The following is a 16,086-nucleotide window of genomic DNA, read 5'->3' on the forward strand; positions in this document are numbered from 1 at the left end:
ATTTTTTTGATAAGTAATTTATAAAGTAGCTTTCATTTAAAAAATATTTCTATCTGACATATTAAATAACCACTAAATAGCTAATCAATCTTATTTACAAATCTATAAATGTCAGTAGCTAATATAATATAATTTAAAACTTCAATATTATACAACTCAAATTCCTTCACTTCATCTTTCAAATTAGACAAATCTATTTCCTGAATTTCTCCAAAAATATTACACACATATATATATCTAATAGCCAAATATTTGACTCTTTTCTTCTTCATAATATATTCTTTTATATAAGGTAAAATATCAATACCATTACGAAATGCTTCTTTTGTATTATTAATTACCAATGTCTTATAGAAAGTATCTTGAGAGTTTTTTAAGAATACTTCAAAATCATCTGCTTTAATATTATAAAAACTAAAACATAAATATTCTAGTTTAGGAGGAAGTATTGCTCCTAAATTTTGTAGTATTGTTAAATTTAACTTGTTATTTCTATTTCTATCCTGATAATTCGATAAATGGATTGAAAGATAATTAAGATTTTGCTTAATATTTTCGATTAAACTGAATATGATTGTAGAAGTATTGCTTTCAATTCTATACACATAAAGAAACTTGATATTTTTACAATATTTTATAATTAACTTTAAAAATAGTTGTTTTAATGACAGTTTAAAATCCACAATGTTTTCAATTCCATACTCAACATTTTCTAAATAATTACCAGATTTTTGCAATAGTAATCGTAATAATTCAATTTGTAAAACCTCATTTATAGATAAAGATTTTAATTTAAATGGTTTAGTTAAATTAATAATTTGTTGAATAAAATTATCTAAAGAATAACAAAAAATGACATGAACAGATTCTAAAACATTTAATTGTTCAAATATTTTATCTAAATTATTTATACCTCTAAAATCGATATCACGGAAAATGATTGTATTTAAGGTATTTGAACAATTAGATTCTTTTGATAATAATAATGATTGATATAAAGGAAGGGTATTAGAACTAAAGGATATTTTTTTGAGATTTTTTTGTAAATTAATTAATTGTGATATAAGGTTTTTAATTAGCGTATCATTAATAGAACTCAAAATAGAAAGTTTTAAATTTCTAACATTGTGAATGAAATTTGGATTTCGTATAATCATCTCAAGAATCATATCATAATATTTGATGCAAGAAAAGCTTGTGTCAACTTCAAGGGTATGTAAGCTTACTTCATTTTCAATAAACATTTCAAACAGTAATATACAAACTAATTTATCAAAATTATCTTGTAAAAAATATCTATTTATTGTGTTTGAAACTTCAAGCATCCATTCCGCAACTGAAGAAATAACCTTGTCAATATTCACATATTTTAAAAAACTAGGATAATTGAAAAGTGAATTTGAAAGTAATAAATTATCAATAATTTGATATTCATTTAATATTATTTTGCAACGATCATTCAAATTATATAAGTAAATTATAATAAAATTATGATTTTTGGTTGGAATTGAAAATGGATTTTCCCATAATAATGGAATCGCTAAACGACACCATAACCTATTAACTAAGACACATGAATATAAGGTTGAATAATCATTCTGAAAATATTTGATGATTTCATATATTAGTTCAGGTAAATCTCCTGAAAATATTTTCGAACATGCCATATTGTAAGCGAAAGAAAAAAATAAATGTATGATTGTTATAATAAAAATAAAATGGTGGCGCATCATTTTAAGTCAAAGTTTGTAAATTTATATTCATTTATGTGCAACATGTCTCGATAATTAGGCGCAGTTTGATGATGTAATGCCGTAATATACCTTAGTAAATTTATTAATTATGAGGCGCAGTATTATATTTAGAATTAGTGTATAAAATTTTTAGTATTTTAAAATTGTATGACGTTATAAATGTAACGTCCGAGATGACGTTAAACTAAATGATTATCAAGTCAATAGATCAAAATGAAATCTTAAGAATTTGTGTAATCATTACTATGAGGATCATTTCGGGTATGATGTTAAATAGTGAATCATAAGTTTGTGAATGAGAATGAGCAATCTTCTGAAATCAGGTTACGAATTTTGAGAATTATTTTGAATTTTAGGATAAATATTTAACCGTTATCTAATATTATTAAACCGAGCATATTATTGTATTTATTTATATTATTAATAAAGTATTTTGTTAAGCCTAAGGTGGCAACGTGATTTATCACGGGCTTAGGTCTTACAATGACCACCACCCGGTCACGCAAATCACGTGCTTTGTACATATATCGTATATATTATATAGTTAAATTCGAAATCTTATTCTTGTAGACAAATAAATTTTAAAAAGTTTTCAAAAGGTGCCATTAAACAAAAAGACAGCATTAAGTTTTAGGTAAAAATAATAATACAAAAGCTTTATGTAAAGATTGTAGAAAAAGATCTAGAGTTTCTAAATGACAAAAACAAGAATAAATCACAGCTGAGCTGAAGAATATTATCCATAAAAAAATCGTTTTTAGGTTTCCGAAGTTCTGTGAAGCCGGAGTTCAACAAATTTAAAAAAAAAAACATTATTAACTGACCATTTTTATAAAGTAAGTTTTTATTAAAACTTACAACTTGCCTACCAAAATTAAAACACAGAGACCTAAAAAATTGAAAAAGAAAATAAGTAAAAAATTATTTTGTTTTTTAAACATATTTCGAAACTTGCCTGGGATTCCAGTGCTTCAAATAAGAACTGAAAATATTAAAAAATCTTGACAAAATCAAAGTAAACCAAATCCTGCACGTCCAAGAAATCCAAAAACCTCTGAAAAAAAGAATTAACATTTCGTTAATAAAAAAATTTAAGAAAAAAAAGGTTGCACAAGAAATAATCTTACGTCACATGCCTTATATAAGGGGAGTGACGTAGATTATAATTTTAGCTACCTTACGGCTAATCTACGTTATCGTTATTCACTTACTACCTCGAGTAATTTTTTATTATTTTTTTACAAAATTTGTTATAGATTATTTAATAATATCAGAATTGTATAATTGTGTATTATGCTAATAAAAGTTTGCAATTTATTTTTTAAGAAAATAAAATATAAGAGGAAATGAAATATTTATTTTTTTAAAATTTCAATCTAAAACACCCAATATCAGGGCCAGGAACTAAGATAATGTCAGTCACACTATCTAAAAAAAGTAATATGATTTTAGTAGCATTATACATAAAATCTTGCATAATCATTTCAGTTTTTATGTGCAGTATATGGCTAATAATATTTTCATATCATTAGTAATTAAGATATTCTGATAGATAAATGTGACCTATTTTTTTTAAAAAAAATAAGAACAAAAAAAATTATAAATTCAGAAAATTCATTAGTTTTAAAAAATTCACAAATTTCAATATTTCATGCAAAACACTCTGAAGAAATAATACTTGAGTATGGTAAATTAGGAAGTGCATATTATTACCTTTAGAAGAAAAAATAAATAATGGTTAATTAGTAATTTGAGATGTACAAACCCTCAAGTGATCTCTTTCAGTACAACTTGTGGAACTTTTTACTGATTTATAATAATAATAATAATAAATAAATATTTATTTTTAGGATAAATAAAATTACAACTAAATAATTAATCAATTTCATTTAAAAATCTATAGATGTCAGTAGACAATTTAATATAACTAAGAACTTTAATATTATGTAATTTAAATTCCATCACTTCGTCTTTTAAATCAAACAAATCTACATTTCTCTTAGTATTTCTTGCAATTAAAGTATTCTTAATAGCCAAATATTCGACTCTTTTGTTCTTCATAATATATTCTTTTACATAAGGTAAAATATCAATATAATCAATATAATTACCACCTTCCCATCTTATATTACTAATTACCAATTTCTTGAAGAAAGTATCTTGAGAATTTTTCAAGAATACTTTAAAATCAATTGCTCTAATACATAAATCCAAACTTAAATACTCAAGTTTAGAAGGAAGTGCTTGTACTAAATTTTGTAATAATAACTCAATACCATAATCTTGATAATTCCCTACGCTAATTGAAATATGATTAAGATTTTGTTTAATATTTTTAATTAAACTGAATACGATTAGGGAAGTATCATGTCTATCAATTCTATATACATCAAGATATTTGATATTTTTACAATGTTTTATAATTAATTCTAATATTTGTTGTTTAAATGACTGATTCAAATAACCACCGCATCCAAAATTTTCTAAATAATCACCAGATATTTGTAATAATAATTGTAATGATTCAATTAGTGATATTTCACTTATAAATAAAGATTTCAATTTAAATGGTTTAGTTAAATTAATAATTTGTTGAGCAAATTCAGTATTTAAAGAAGAACAATAAATTAAATGAACAGATTCTAAAACATTTAATTCTTCAAGTACTTTATCAAAATTCATTATACCTTTAAAATCGACATGATAGAAAGTGATTGTATTTAAGGTATTTGAACAATTGAATCCTTTTAATAATAATAATGACCGATAAAAAGATAAATTGTTATAGCCTAATAAAATTCTTTTAAGATTTTGATGTAAATTAAGTATTTGTGATATATGATTTTTAATTAGTGCATCTTCACTAGTACTTAAAATAGAAAATTTTAAATTTTTAGTACTGTGAATGAAATTTGGATTTTGTAAAATTATCTCAAGAATGATTTCAACATATGTGTTATAACTAGCACTAGAGGTCTCAATTTCAAGAGTATTTAACTTTACTTCATTTTCGACAAATAATTTAAATATTGATATATTAATCAATCTAATAAATTCAGAAGCTGAATCCAAAATTTGTGCCAAGTATCCTTTACCGAATTTTGAAGTTCTATTATTAGCTTCTAGCCACTTCTCAATAGAAGGAACAATTTTGTTTATATTTAAATATCTTATAAAACTAGGATAATTGAAAAGTGTATTCGAAGGTAATAGTACATAATCAGTATATTCATTTAATTTTGCTTTTAAATGATCATCCAAATTATACAAATAAACTTCAATGAAATTAAAATTTCCGGTAGGAATTGAAAATGGATTTTCCCATAATAGTGGAATTGCTAAACGACACCATAATCTATTAACTAAAACACATGAGTGTAAGGTTGAATGATCATTTGGAAAATATTTGATGATTTTATACAATAAATCTTCTGAAAATATTTTCGAACTTGACATATTGTAACGAAAAGAAGAAATAAAAAATGGTGGGGTATAATTTTATTGTAAAGCCAAATTGAGAAATTTATATTCAATTTTTGGGAATGATGATTCCGATATTGTCGCACAAGCAGCATGCATTAGGCGCAGTTTTATTTAAATTACTTCATTCGGTAATGATAATGATCGTGAAACAAATTGTTGTATTTCTTCACATGTTAATGATTTTTTTTGTATTGGTTCATAAAATAATTAAGGTTTTATTAATAAATTGTTTGCTAACTTTAATCAAATTACTCCGATCATCTCAATTTTACCAAACATTATATACATTTCGCCGATTTACAGAATATTATATAAAACCTATTACATGCATTCTGCAGATCGGCAGAAATGTATGGTAGACAAAAGTTGCTCCTGTTTTAGGCGCCTGAGGTGCGGCAGATAGCAGGTCTTTTTTTTGAGATTACTTGCTTTGGAAATTAAAAAAAATTGGAATTTTTTAATATAGATCTGCAATTAAATATATACACAGTATATGTTTTTTTACAAGTTTAGGATTTAGTTAAATTCAATAATCCGGATTATTTATTATCACACTATCACATTAGTTGCTTCTTATATATAAAAATTGTTTTTACCAAATTATTTCTTAACATGGTTATGTTTTACATATTTTTTTGATTGTAGACATTAAAAAACAAGACAAATAGTATTGTTAGCTGTTTATTTACTTATTAATATTTAACACTATATATTTGTGAAAACAACCATAGAAAATGACTCAAAAGTACTTTAGTTCGATACTGTATATCAAAATTTTTTAATTTTGTGCAATATATAATGTGTTATTTTATTTATTATTTGTTCATAAAGAATAGGTTGTATAAATTTTCTAATTAGCCTATATTGTTATTATTTTATGAAATTATCTAATGCGAAAATTGTAGGAGGAAACAATAAATACTAAATAATCACTTTTTATAATTTTAATTAAATATTAGTTCCAAACCTGGTTTTGGCTATAGTTCTAGTTAATGAAATTTTAATTAGATTTTTATTTTATAATACCAATGAAAAAGTTTTTTTTATATTAATAATCTTTCTTTTTCGGCCGTTCCCAGCCTCTTTAATAGATATGTGATTGGATACAGCACAACGTTGATTTTTTTTTTTCATTATTTTTTGTTCTTTTCAAATTTATTTTTTATTCAGTTTCAAACTGATTTTTTAAATATTTTTAATTTTTCTTTTATCAGTTTTATTTTAATTTTTTCCCTTATAAACTGTATTGTAAAATTATTGTTTTTTGTTCTGATAAAGGATCAGGTCAATTCTGTGGGGCTATCGTAATCAACTTTTTCTCAATTTTTTTTTTAATAAAATTTTCTAGTTATTTTTTCTTTTTTCCTAATTTTTTTTGTTCTTTTATTTTTTAGGTTTAGATTAAGCCAGTGCTTTGATATAATCAGAAATCAGAATAAATATTTTTCTTATTGATAAAATATACTTGACATGATTTTTTCGTTAGAATAAATATGATTTTTAAAATACATTCAGCTAAAAGAAAATCAAATTAATAACTTTTAGTATTTTATTATTAATTGTTAATAATTATTATGATACGCTAATAAAAACTGTTTATTTATTATTTATTTTTTATTGTATTTATTTATAATCATAAAAGGTTCTTTCTTTCCGAAAACCTGTTATTACCATGTCTACTAATATTTCTATTAGATATTTAAAAGTAGTCCTAAGAAAACTTTTACTTGCATTAAAGAAATGTATTAACTTATTAACTTAACTTTTTGAAATAACAAGTCCCGTTTTCCTTATAGTAAGTCCAAGTTCGTCCAAGTTTGTCCAAAATTCCAGGATTCGGACGATCTAAAAAACAAAAAGAGGAGAAATGTTAACATATTTCTTAACTCAATTGAAACAATACACCTATATATCTTAAGCCCAGATTTGTCAAAGCCATCTGGAATTCGATCAACTTAAAAAAAGAAACGTAAGAATGTTCTTTTACTCAATTGAAAGCCAAACCCTCTATATATAGTACCTACAGTAATTCAAGGTTTGTCAATCTACAAAAGTCTGATAACCTAAAAAAAGAACATACTGTAATAAGAATTATTACTACGTTCTTTCAACACAATTGAAAAATCAATATAATACTTGCAGTAATTCCAAGTTCGTTCAAGTCTCAAAGAGTCAAGTTCCTAAAAAAAAAGAAGCTCAGTATCATATAAAAGAAGGAAGTCCTGGCGCCTTACAAGAAAGAAATCAAACCATCCTACAAAGATCGGAACGTCCTACAAAAAGAAATTTGAAACACTCTATAAAAAGAGAAATTGAACCACCCTTGAAAAAGAAAAGAGAAATCCGAAATGTCCTACAAAAAAAGAAACCTGACATATCTTGCAAAGAAGGAATTGAAGCATATCCTATGATAAAAGAAAAAAATTCCAGCGACCTACAAAGAAAGGTCCAATGTACTATAAAAAATTTTTACCAAAAAGAAATAAAGAATAAACAAATGACAAAAAGGAAAAAGATAAAAAAAATATTAAAAAAATTTCTAAAAGAAACTTCTAAGAAAAGGGGAAGAAAAAACAACGAGGTGGAAATAAAATAAAAAATTATTTTTCAAAAAAATACCAAAGGGAACAAAATGGAAATAATAAAAAATGAAATTTTTTTAAGCGAACGAGGTGGAAACAAAAAGAAGAAAATTTTATTTAAACAAAAGGGCAAGTGGGTAATTTTACTCGGTTGTGTTATTCTTATATGTCTACTAATGCCAAGGCATTTGGCATACAGAAAATCTAGCAAGGTTTTCAATATTTATTTTCAAATATTAACAGTTGTCATGTCATTGGCTAATACAGGTAGGACTGGGTAAATAAGGAAGGTGGTCCAAGTCCAGTCCGTCCAGCCGATATCATATATATAATAATATAGTTCCTGTAAGAAATTCCTTTTTGTATAGTTTTATCAATGAGATCATTTTATAAAAAAAAATCACATAATTTTTGACCAATCAAACTATTGAACCAACATTATATGTCCAGTACTCTCAAGTACAGTAGATTGGACCTGGAGGGCAAACCCTACTTTTGGAGGAGGAAATAAATAATGGTTGATTAATTATAAAATTTTTTACTGATTCAAAATTTATAAAAGCGCAATGAGCAATAAAAATTTCTTAAATATATTAATTAGAATAAATGAATTTTTATTTTTAGGATAAATAATTTATAAATTAAAAAAATATTTCTATCTGATATTTTAGATAATAACTAATTAATTAATCAATTCATTTACAAACCTATTGATGTCAATAAATAAACTAATATAACTTAGAACTTTAATATTATATAACTTAAATTCCTCCGCTCTACCTGAATCAGACAAATCCATTTCATCAAACCAACTAGAAGGGTAAGTATACTTAATAGCCAAATAATTGACTCTCTTCTTCTTCATAATATATTCTTTTATATAAGGCAAAATATCAGTACCATCACTAATATCATCTCGTTCTATAATTTCAATTAACAATTTCTTAAAGTAAGTATCTTGAGAATTTTTTATGAATACTTCAAAATCACTTTCTTTGATGTCATAAAGACTCATACATAAATAATCTAGTCTAGAGGGAAGTATTTGTCCTAAGTTTTGTAATACTAACTTGCTATTACTATCTTGATTATTCCCTACACTGATTGAAAGACGATTAAGATTTTGTTTAACATTTTCAATTAAACTGATCATTAAAGGAGTAATAACATTATCTAAATCAAGAAATTTGATATTTTTACAACATTTTATTATTAATTCTAATAATTGTTGTCTTTGATTATAATTAGTACCTTCTAATCCACACCCGAAATTTTCTAAATAATTACCAGATTTTTGTAATAATGATTGCAATGATTCAATTTGTGATATCTTACTTACAAATAAAGTTTTTAATTTAAATGGTTTAGTCAAATTAATAATTTGTTGAATAAATCCAGTATTTAAAAAAGAACAATGAATTAAATGAACAGATTCTAAAACATTTAATTGTTCAAATACTTTATCTAGATTATTTATGCCTTTAAAATTGACATAATAGAAAATGATTGTATTTAAGGTATTTGAACAATTAGATTCTCTTGATAATAATAACGATTGATATAAAGGAAGGGTATTAGAACTGAAGGATACTTTTTTGAGATTTTTTTGTAAATTAATTAATTGTGATATACGGTTTTTAATTAGCGTATTATTAATAGAACTTAAAATAGAAAGTTTTAAATTTCTAACATTGTGAATGAAATTTGGATTTTGTAAAATTATCTCAAGAATGTTCTCAGCATGTTTGTTGTATATAGCTCTAGAGATCTCGATTTCAAGAGTATGTAGCTTTACTTCATGTTTAATGAACATTTTAAATATTAATATATTAATCCAACATTTAAATTCAGTTTCTGTATCCGAAATTTGTTCATAATATGCATTAGTCAATTTTATTTTATCATTAGCTCCTAGCCAACTCTCAATAGAAGGGACAATTTTGTTTATATTTAAATATCTTATAAAACTAGGATAATTGAAAAGTGTATTCGAAGGTAATAGTACATTATTAATAATTTCATGTTCATTTAATTTTGTTTTTAGATGATCATTCAAATAATACAAATAAACTTCAATGAAATTAAAATTTCCGGTAGGAATTGAAAATGGATCTTCCCATAATAATGGGATTGTTAAACGACACCATAATCTATTAACTAAAACACATGAGTGTAAGGTTGAATAATCACCTTGAAAATAATTGATGATTTTATACAATAATTCAGGTAAATCTCCTGAAAATATTTTCGAAATTGACATATTGTAACGAAAAGAAGAAATAAAAAATGGATGGTGAGTATAATTTTATTTTAAGGCCAAATTGAGAAATTTATATTCAATTTTCGGGATGATGATTCCGTTATTGTCGCACATCACAAACAATGTTAATAAATTGTGTGTAACATGTTTCAATAATTAGGGGCAGTTTACCTCATTTTACTTCATTTGGCAATGATCGTGAAACAATTTGGTTGTATTTCTTCGTCATAAATCACAGTAATTTTTTTGTATTTAATTATTTTTGTTATTTTTGTTTCATAAAAAGAGATTTGTTTAATAAATTGTTTGCTAACTACAATCAATTTATTCCGATCATCTTAATTTATATACATATCCGGATATAGAACCCAGCCAAAATTATTACAGATCGGCAGATATGACACACATATACAATTGTTATAACTTATTTTATTTATTTATTACCTATTATAATAGGTACTACATTTTGTTATAATAAATTGCTTATTTTATTTTGTCAATATTATAATTGTTTATAATTGTTAACTAGATTTTCTCTAAATAGTTTGTGCTTATATATTCCCATATTATTAAACATGCTACAAATATATTCTCAATACATTGTGTTAGTGTTTCAGGTAAAAATTTTTGGCAAAACTTCTGATACCTGACAAAATTAGTTTCAAAATCACCGAAACTGGCGAAACTTCCAAACCCTGGCGGAATTTCTGTAACTTGCGAAACTTGCCCAAACTTCTGAAAGTTTCATATATTGGTGAAACATGTATTTACTTATTTTTTTTGTATTGTATGACTAGTTTAAAAAAACAAAATAGCAAAATTAAATTGCGATTTATAATTCATAATTTTACATAGTATTGACTATTAATTAGCAGAATAATTGTTTATTACTATATTTTTCACTTTCATAAGATTTGTCATAGACTATTTAATATCTGAACTAAGATTATGTATTATACTGATAAAATTTTCCTTATAAAAAATTTTTTAGAAAATTGATCACATCGGAGTTTTTTTGGAATGAAAATTAAAATCATTTATCGGAATTTTTCCCAGAAATTTTTTTATAGGGTTTGCAAATTATTTTTTAAAAAAAGAAGCAATAATATTTGTAATTTTTTTTAAAAAGAAATTTTCATTCTAAAAAACTTAATATATACTTTTGCAGAAACCCGTGATTTGTTACCATGCAGTTAAGAAATCGCCATCAAATCATCAAATCACAACGATCTATTATCCAACATGTGATGACATGGTAAAAGCCTCATGTATCATGTGATAAACGTGAATTTAGTGATCTAAACTTTTTTAACTTTAGCAATCATTAATATAAAAATAAATTATTTTTAACTTTTAAACTTTTTTTTTCCGGTGAAAATCTTCCCTTTCGCTCCTTGCCTTTCATTTCCCCCCATTTCTTTCCTTCATTTTTCTCTTCTTTCCTTCTTCCCTTCATTGTTTTATATCTTTTTTAAAAAAAAAAATTTTTTTTCTGTTAAAAAAACTCTGTTTTAAGTTTGCCTAAAAAAACATTATTATTCTTTACAGTTTTTTTAATCGCCATATTTTTAATTTTTTTTTATAAAAAGATAAATTTCAGTTTTCTTCCCTCATCCTTTCCTTATTCTCTCGTATTTTATTTAAAAAAGAGTTGAAGAAAACCCACAAAAAAATCAAATTCTATAATGATTCAAGTGACATTCAATTTTTTTCTTTTTTTTAGGGTCTCCTATGTGACATTTTGTAAGTTTTAGGAAAAATTTTTTTTCTTTAATGAACGGTCACTAAATAGTTCTTTTTTTTTCAGGTAGTTCTTCGGGTCTCTTTGGACGTGTGGGATTTCATTTTTGGTAAGTTTTTTTCTTGTTTTAGTTTATTTATTCTAACGAAACGTGTACTAACGTTTAAATTTTATCTTTTTTTTAGACGGGATGGACACATGGGAAAGAAAATCGGGGTTATATGTTTCTTCGAATTTAATTCTTTTTGTTTTAAGTGACTTTTCTAGACGGGAGATGGGTTTTGATGAGAGGTTTTTTTTAAGTGATTTTTTTTTGCGAAACGTTTTACTAATGTTTCATTTTTTCTTTTTTAAATATCGATACCTTTTCTAAGCTTAGGGATTTCGTAGTGTAGTGTTACGATCCGGATGAATCCGTCATCCGTTCAATCCGGTCTGAAAATAAATGGATGATCCTGATGAAAATCTGATTAATCCGGATGAAAAAAAGTTATATGTACGATCCGGATGATTCAGATCTAATCCGTTAAAACATAGAGATAACGGATAACAGATTGGTCCGGATGAACGATCTGGATGATCCGGATGATTTTCGAATCGGATAAATAAGATTAATGAGTACCAAGAAGCAAAAATCATAGAACTTCACAATGAATTATGAAAGATAAATGTGAGTTTCAAAATTATTTCGAAACTAAATTTAAAAAGATATTTTAATAACATTTTTGCTCATCTCTTTCATAAGACACCGGCCCCACCTTTATTACCAGTACCCGGAGGTGTGTTTCAGAATACTTTCAAAGACTTTTTTTTTAAAAAACATTTTAATAAGTAATAACCTTTATTTATTTATTTATTTATTTTTATTATTTTTTAGAGGAATGGCTCCCAATATAGGAATACAAGAATTCTAGTAAGTTTCGAAAATTTTAAAATTTTGAAAAAAATGTTAGGAAAATTTATATCTATGTTTAATGAACAATTAGTTTTATTTATAGATTAGAATAATTCGTATGATTAGATTTAGGATAGAACAATTTAATATTTTATAATACATCAACTTTAAAATAAATAAACTATAACTTTACTGCAACTTTATTTTTGCACGAGCTGGTTAAATCAGGTGACGATTTCCTTAATATGCATCAACTTTATACATACGATCCGGTAAACTTGTAATCAAGATTTGGTCAAGATATGCTATTAAATCTTATTTACGATAAGTTCTATGATAAAGTTTTGATATAGTTTCGATTTTAAAAGTATCTGCAAAGCACCTGCCTCCACCCAAGTGGAAATTATTACCACCCGGATACCCGCCCACCCACGAGTAACCTGGTATAGTAGTCCAACCCGGGTCCAATCCCTAAATTGATGTCATATCATTAGTAACTTAAAATATTCACTACAAATCTGATAGGTAACTTTTTTTTTTTAAAAAAAAAATAAGAACAAAAAAAATTATAGATTCAGTAGATTAATTAGCCATAAAAAAATCACAAATTTCATCATTTCATGCAATCACCCTGAGGAAGTTAACATTTGAAACTATCATTAGATGACAATTAGAAAGTGCACCATTACTATCCTGTTATAAAGAAAATAAACAATAGTTAATTAGTAATTTGAAATGTATAAAACCTCAAGTTAATTTTGATCTTCTTTAGTACACTCTTATGGAACTTTTTACTGATCTAAACTATAAAATTGTCATATGTAATAAAATTTCTTAAAATTATTGATTATTAATAATAATGAATATTTATTTTTAGGATAAATAATCTATAAAGCAACTTCCATTTATGAAATTAAAAAAAAATATTTCTATCTGATATTTTAAATAATAACTAAATAATTAATTAATTTCATTTAAAAATCTATAAATATCAGTAGATAAATTAATATAATTAAGAACTTTAATATTATGTGACTTAAATTCCATCACTTCATCTTTCAAATCAAACAAATCTATGATTCTCTCCCATCTTACAGTGAAAGTATTCTTGATAGCCAAATATTTAGCTCTTTTCTTCTTCATAATATATTCTTTTACATAAGGTAAAATATCAATATAATTACCATCTTCTTGTCTTACATTACTAATTACCAATTTCTTGAAGAAAGTATCTTGAGAACTTTTCAAGAATAATTTAAAATCAATTGCCTTAATGTTAAGAGCCAAACTTAAATATTCTAATTTAGGAGGAAGTGTTTGTCCTAAATCTTGTAATATTATTAAATTGATATTACTATCTTGATAATTCCATAAACGGATTGTAAGGTAATTAAGATTTTGCTTAATATTTTCGATTAAATTGAATATGATTTGAGAAATAGTATGGTTCTCAATTCTATACATATCAAAAAACTTGATACTTTTGCAATATTTTATAATTAATTCTAATATTTGTCGTTTAAATGACTGACTAAAATTAGTAATAATGCCTCCACATCCGAAATTTTCTAAATAATTACCAGATTTTTGCAATAATAAATTTAACGATTCAATTTGTGAAATCTCATTTATGAATAAAGATTTTAATTTAAATGATTTAGTTAGATTAATAATTTGTTGAACAAAACTAGTATCTAAAGAATAGCAATACATGATATGAACAGATTCTAAAACATTCAACCTTTCAAATACTTCAACTAAATTATTTATACCTTTGAAATTGACATAATGGAAAATGATTGTATTTAAGGTATTTGAACAATTAGATTCTTTTGATAATAATAATGATTGATACATAAAAAGACTATTAGAACCGAATAATATTTTTTTAAGATTTTTTTGTAAATTAATTAATTGTGATATACGATTTTTAATTAGTGTATTATCACTAGAACTTGAAATGGAAAATTTTAAATTTCTAATATTATAAATGAAATTTGGATTTTGTAAAATTAACTCAAGTACATTATCATTATATGTGCTGTAAGAAGTGCTTATCCCAACTTCAAGAGTATGTAAGCTTACTTTATTTTCAATAAACATTATGAATAGTGACATACATACTAATTCACCAAAATTATCTTGTATAAAATATCTATTTCTGAGTTTTAAAACTCCATACCACCATTCAGCAACTGAATTAATAGCCTTGTATATACTTATATACTTTAAAAAACTCGGATAATTGAAAAGTGTAATTGAGGGTAATAAATTATCAATAATTTGATACTCATTTAATTTTGTTTTTAAATGGTCATTCAAATTATACAAATAAACTTCAATAAAATTATAGTTTCTAGTACGAATTGAAAATGGATTTTCCCATAATAATGGGATCGCTAAACGACACCATAATCTATTAACTAAAACACATGAATACAAAGTTGAATAATCATTCTGTAAATATTTGATGATTTCATATATCAATTCAGGTAGATCTCCTGAAAATATTTTCGAGCATGACATTGTAAAACGAAAGAAAAAAAAAATAATGGCGCATCATTTGCTAAACTAAGTAAATTTATCTGTTATACTGTATTCAATTTTCAGTCCGATTTTGTCACACAATTAATGTTGTGTAACATGTTTCAATAATTAAGGCGCAGTTTGATGTTTCAGGTGAATTTCGGTTTCGGCTATTCAAAACTGCCGAAACCTCCGAAATCTGGCGAAACTTCCGAAACTCAGCGAACTAAAATTGTCACGTGAATGTCTTTTAATTGGTTGTTTTATATCCAAAATCCAGTTGTAAATTACATTCCCATTCATCCAATTAACATTAAATTTTAAATTTTCAAAATCGCAAATATAAATTCTTTTATCATTCGTTTTCATATTTATTTATTTTATTTACTTTAATTGGGATATTAAATCTTCAATACAACTCAACTAGTTATGATATATTACTAAGAAATTCATAAAATTCATTTAAACTTTATGCACTAGTTTATAAGAATTTAAGCCTCTAACAGGTTATAGTGGTTGAAAGTCTTAATTTACAATTATTTACAATCATATTCCAACTAATTAGATTATGATGAAATTTTATAAATGAAAGTTGATATTTGGTAGCAAGTGTCAAAATGAGGACTTGTACAAAATCCTACCTTACATCCAAAATAATTTAATGAAAAATAAAGAATTGCCAGAGATCTTAGAATCATATGATTATACCTTATAGCCAATTAAAAGTTTATTAGTTTTGCCAGGTCTCGGATATAGGTTTGAATCGGTCCCAGCAAAGACCAAGATTTGAATTGGTCCGGACTGGGACCGATTATATAAAATTTTTTATCTAATATAAAAATGAT

General features: G+C 24.7%; 4 protein-coding genes across 4 annotated transcripts; all 4 read right to left on the reverse strand.

Moving 5' to 3' along the window:
* Positions 1-80: 80 nt before the first annotated feature.
* OCT59_019118 (uncharacterized protein) lies at positions 81-1,667 on the reverse strand (the record flags this gene model as incomplete). The annotated part of the gene is made up of 1 exon (XM_025328691.1): positions 81-1,667. The coding sequence occupies one exon, from the start codon at positions 1,665-1,667 to the stop codon at positions 81-83; it is 1,587 nt and encodes a 528-aa protein (XP_025165483.1).
* A 1,896-nt stretch (positions 1,668-3,563) lies between these two features.
* OCT59_019119 (uncharacterized protein) lies at positions 3,564-5,210 on the reverse strand (the record flags this gene model as incomplete). Its single annotated transcript, XM_025328692.2, has 1 exon — positions 3,564-5,210. One exon carries the CDS (start codon positions 5,208-5,210, stop codon positions 3,630-3,632), a length of 1,581 nt encoding a protein of 526 aa, XP_025165484.1. The 3' UTR covers positions 3,564-3,629.
* A 3,291-nt stretch (positions 5,211-8,501) lies between these two features.
* On the reverse strand, positions 8,502-10,079 carry OCT59_019120 (uncharacterized protein; the record flags this gene model as incomplete). Its single annotated transcript, XM_025328693.1, has 1 exon — positions 8,502-10,079. One exon carries the CDS (start codon positions 10,077-10,079, stop codon positions 8,502-8,504), a length of 1,578 nt encoding a protein of 525 aa, XP_025165485.1.
* A 3,596-nt stretch (positions 10,080-13,675) lies between these two features.
* OCT59_019121 (uncharacterized protein) lies at positions 13,676-15,241 on the reverse strand (the record flags this gene model as incomplete). The annotated part of the gene is made up of 1 exon (XM_025328694.1): positions 13,676-15,241. The coding sequence occupies one exon, from the start codon at positions 15,239-15,241 to the stop codon at positions 13,676-13,678; it is 1,566 nt and encodes a 521-aa protein (XP_025165486.1).
* Positions 15,242-16,086: the final 845 nt, after the last annotated feature.

This window comes from Rhizophagus irregularis, chromosome 28, assembly GCF_026210795.1.
Source record: "Rhizophagus irregularis chromosome 28, complete sequence".
NCBI lineage: Eukaryota > Fungi > Glomeromycota > Glomeromycetes > Glomerales > Glomeraceae > Rhizophagus > Rhizophagus irregularis.